This window comes from Trichechus manatus, unplaced genomic scaffold (genome assembly GCF_000243295.1).
Source record: "Trichechus manatus latirostris isolate Lorelei unplaced genomic scaffold, TriManLat1.0 scaffold00061, whole genome shotgun sequence".
Taxonomy (NCBI): domain Eukaryota; kingdom Metazoa; phylum Chordata; class Mammalia; order Sirenia; family Trichechidae; genus Trichechus; species Trichechus manatus.
The window spans coordinates 4679892-4683510 of record NW_004443997.1 but is presented as its reverse complement, the minus strand read 5'-3'; the positions used below and the strand labels follow the sequence as shown (position 1 = coordinate 4683510).

The following is a 3619-nucleotide window of genomic DNA, read 5'->3' as shown; positions in this document are numbered from 1 at the left end:
CATGAGTTGCAGAGCCCTGGTGGCGCAGTGGTTAAGAGCTTGGCTGCTAACCAAAAGGTCGGCAGTTCGAACCCACCAGCCGCTCCTTGGAAACCCTATGGGGCAGTTCTACTCTGTCCTGTAGGGTTGCTGTGAGTCGGAATGGACTCAGTGGCAATGGGTTTGATTTTTTGGTTTGGCAGCAATTGTTTTTTGGAAGTCAGGAAGCCTGAGTCGCAGATACCTGTCTCTGAACCGGAACAAATCTCGCGCCATCTCATGCCCCAGTCATTCCATCTGCAGGCTTGAGGAGGGAGCTGACAGAGGTCCCCACGCAAGGCTGGAAGTTCCCTCTTGCTCTCAGACTGCCCGAGATCAGACTCCCTGAAGCAGTCGGAGGCCCCAGCTTGGGGTCAAGTCAGAGCTGCCTTCTCGTCAGCATCAGCTGAGGCCCAACAAGGGAAGGAAGAGTTTGTCTCTTAATGAAGTGTGACTTCAAACAGGCTGTGGCCTTGGGGCCCTGCCCAGTGCTGTGTAGACATTACATCTGGCCCTTGCGTCTTGTTAGAGACTTGGCTTAACAGCAAAGGGGCTTGGAAGGGAACAGTGTGGACACTCTGGGGCCGAAGGGCCTAGGTCTCCTTCCGGTCTCTCTCCCACTGCCTTCCCTGGAGGGGTGGGGGACATGGTGGCGATGTGCTGATGAGCGTCCAGGGAGCTGGAGGCCAAGTGCATTTTCTTTGCCATGTTGGGTCGTTTTTGAAAACTCTTTGCAAAGCTGACTTCACGGCCATTAAGATGCTCACATTCATCTGCTAAGGAATCAATATTTAGGGTTAAAACCTCAAGCCTCTCTGATTGCTTTCTGACTCTGAAGCCTCCTTTGAGCCAACTGGGCGCCCTAGGGCAAGTTACTTAACCTCTCTGAGGATCAGTGTTCTTATATACAAAAGGGAAGGGGAGTCCGTGCGTGGTATGAATGGTTAAGCCTTTGACTACCAGCCGAAAGGTTGGTGGTTGAAATCCACCCAGAGGTGCCTCGGGAGACAGGCCTGGTGATCTGCTTCTGAAAGGTCACAGCCTTGAAAACCCTATGGAGCAGTTCTACTCTGCACGCACGGGGTCACAGGGGGTCACCATGAGTCGGAATCGGCTTGATGGCAACCAATAACAACAAAGTATTGTACCTAACTCAGGGTTGCTGTGGAGAATAAATGAGATAATACATGTAAAGTGCTTAGTACAGAAAGTGCTAGATAAATATGGGTGATCATTACAGTCTAGAATAGTCTCAATAAATGGAAAGAAGGGAGTCACTGGAGCCAGACAGAGCTGGGTTCAGATCTTCACTCGGTCACTCACTGGCTAGCTGGATGACCTTGGCCGAGTCACTTCCCTCTTGGGAGCTTCCGTTTTCTCGCTTGTAAACGAGATGGTGACATGCTTAGCCCCAGGAAGGCGCTGCTATTAGATGAGAAAAGGCATGGCCGTGGCTGCACACGGTGGGGCTCACTACCTGTGCCCCCCACCCCCCTGCATCTCAGGAGCAGTTCAAGGACTCAGCTCCAGACTCGGCTTTGAGTTCCACGACAGAGCCCTTGACACACACTTCCTCCACTGAGAAGTTCCAAGTTTGCTTCCTTGAGCCGCACGTGGGACCAGTCTCCAGTGAGGCTTTGAGGAAGTTGAGGAGGAGCCCCCGACCCCCACCCCTACACCCACTTGGAATATTTTATTCTGAGCAGCTCCAGCCAGAGCCCAGTGGATTAGAAAAGGAGGGTAGGAATTGCTGTGAGCAGTGGGTATGGGGAAACCACCAGCCCTGACCCAGCCCCTGGGTAGCAAGTACAGCTGAGAGGGGCTGGGGCACAGGGCTGGCACCATCCCCCCTCCCCCTGCCAAAATAGCTACAGCCTAAAGCACTGTCAGGGCCCTCCTGACGCAGTGGTTAAGAGCTTGGCTGCTACCCAAGAGGTCGGCAGTTTGAATCCACCAGCTCTCCTTGGAAACCCTATGGGGCAGTTCTACTCTGTCCTATAGGGTCGCTATGAGTTGGAATCAGCTTGATGGCAACGGGTTAAACCACTGTCACCCTGGGAAGTTCTTGGGTGGCTGCTTCGTGGCACATTCTTCTAAGGGCCTCAAGTCTTTGTTGCCTAAGGGCCCCCAACATGTCTTGCCCACGCAAGACAGTGTGCAGATCCGTCGTCGTTTTCCCCCAGGTAACCTGCACATTTCCACAGAGACCTTCTTAAGATCATGCCTCAACCCAGAGGGGTGGCTGCAGAGGTGGGATTTTTCTGGCTGGCTGTTAATATAGGTGTATGGTGGTGAGGGAGTCCCTTGGTGGCACAAAGGGTTAAGGCACTTGGCTGCTAACCACAAGGTTGTTGGTTCGAGTCCACTCAGAGACATCTCAGAAGAAAAGCCTGGGGATCTATTTCTGAAACATCAGCTATTGACAACCCTGTGGAGCACAGTTCTACTCTGATACACGTGGGGTTGCCTGGATGGTAGCTATTTTTTTTTTTTTTAATGGGGGTAAGAGATCTGCATCACATCATATTTTCCCTAACCCCTTCTGCTCACAGCAAGCATAGGCCTTGTAAAACGTGGTGTCATCCCTGGGGGGCACACGGTAGGTAACTTAACATCACTGTCTTATACTGATCCCAGTTCATGGCAGTGTTTTGAGAATTCTTCCTTTTTTTCTTTGACTTGGTTAAGGCTTGGTCCCCCAGCAAGCATGGGTCACTGGTCCAAGGCTGGGAGCAACATGGCATGCTCTGTCCACCATCCCACCTGGAGAAAGGGGTTCCAAGCCCTGGATTTCCAGCTCAAAACACTGTCCGTGCCCACTCAAAATACAGTGGGCACTGGTGGGTGCTGAAGAGGTTCTTGCCTTGGTCTTCAGAAGATGTACCTTTGGGCCTTCCTGGGTTGGCAGTGTCCAGTGGGGGTTTCCCAGGTGAGGCTCAAACCATGCTGGTCTCACGTTCATGCATGGAGCACCGCTCATTCACTGATGACATCTTGGTAAAGCTCCTGTGGCTGGGGTAGGAGGAGTGGCCTGTGTCCTCACTCAGAGCATTGACCAAGCGGGAGAAGAGGGCCACCTTGAACTTCTTGAAGTCCTGACCCATGAAGACGTACAGAATGGGGTTCATGCAGCTGTTGGCGATGGCAATGGCGGTGGCCAGGGGCAAACCCAAGCTGAAGATGGAGCCAGGCATGGCCGTGTGGTAGAGCTCCAGGAGATAGAGCGTATGGTAGGGGCACCAGCAGAGGAAGAAGGTGATGATGATGGTGACAATGATTTTGAAGGGTTTCTTGGTCTTGGCCAGGCGGTTGCGCTGCAGCTTGCAGACGATGGTGAGGTAACAGGCTGTAATGATGAGGATGGGGACCAGGAAGCCACAGAGGAAGCGAGTGATGGTCACCGCCATGTGCCGGGTGTATCCTACATGGTCCGATAGGACATGAGCAGACTGCAGGGAAGAGCTGGCCGCTGACAGGCTGAAGTTGTTGAAGCAGGTTATTCTCCCATGCTGGTTGGCCGTGTCCCGGAAGACGAGGGATGGGGAACTCAAGAAGAAAGCTAAGACCCAGATAACCGTGCACGCCACGTATGCCAGCCTGA

The 3619-nt window shown here is 53.0% G+C and overlaps 1 protein-coding gene across 1 annotated transcript in view; it reads right to left on the bottom strand.

Annotated features, from left to right (window-relative positions):
* Window positions 1-2493: 2493 nt before the first annotated feature.
* The window catches only part of CMKLR1 (chemerin chemokine-like receptor 1), a 7808-nt gene continuing 6682 nt past the window's right edge, over window positions 2494-3619 (bottom strand). The window contains exon 5 of the mRNA XM_023733657.1: window positions 2494-3615. Within this exon, the coding sequence (XP_023589425.1) occupies window positions 2955-3615 (661 nt within the window). The 3' untranslated portion in view covers window positions 2494-2954. The remainder of the gene's footprint in view (window positions 3616-3619) is intronic.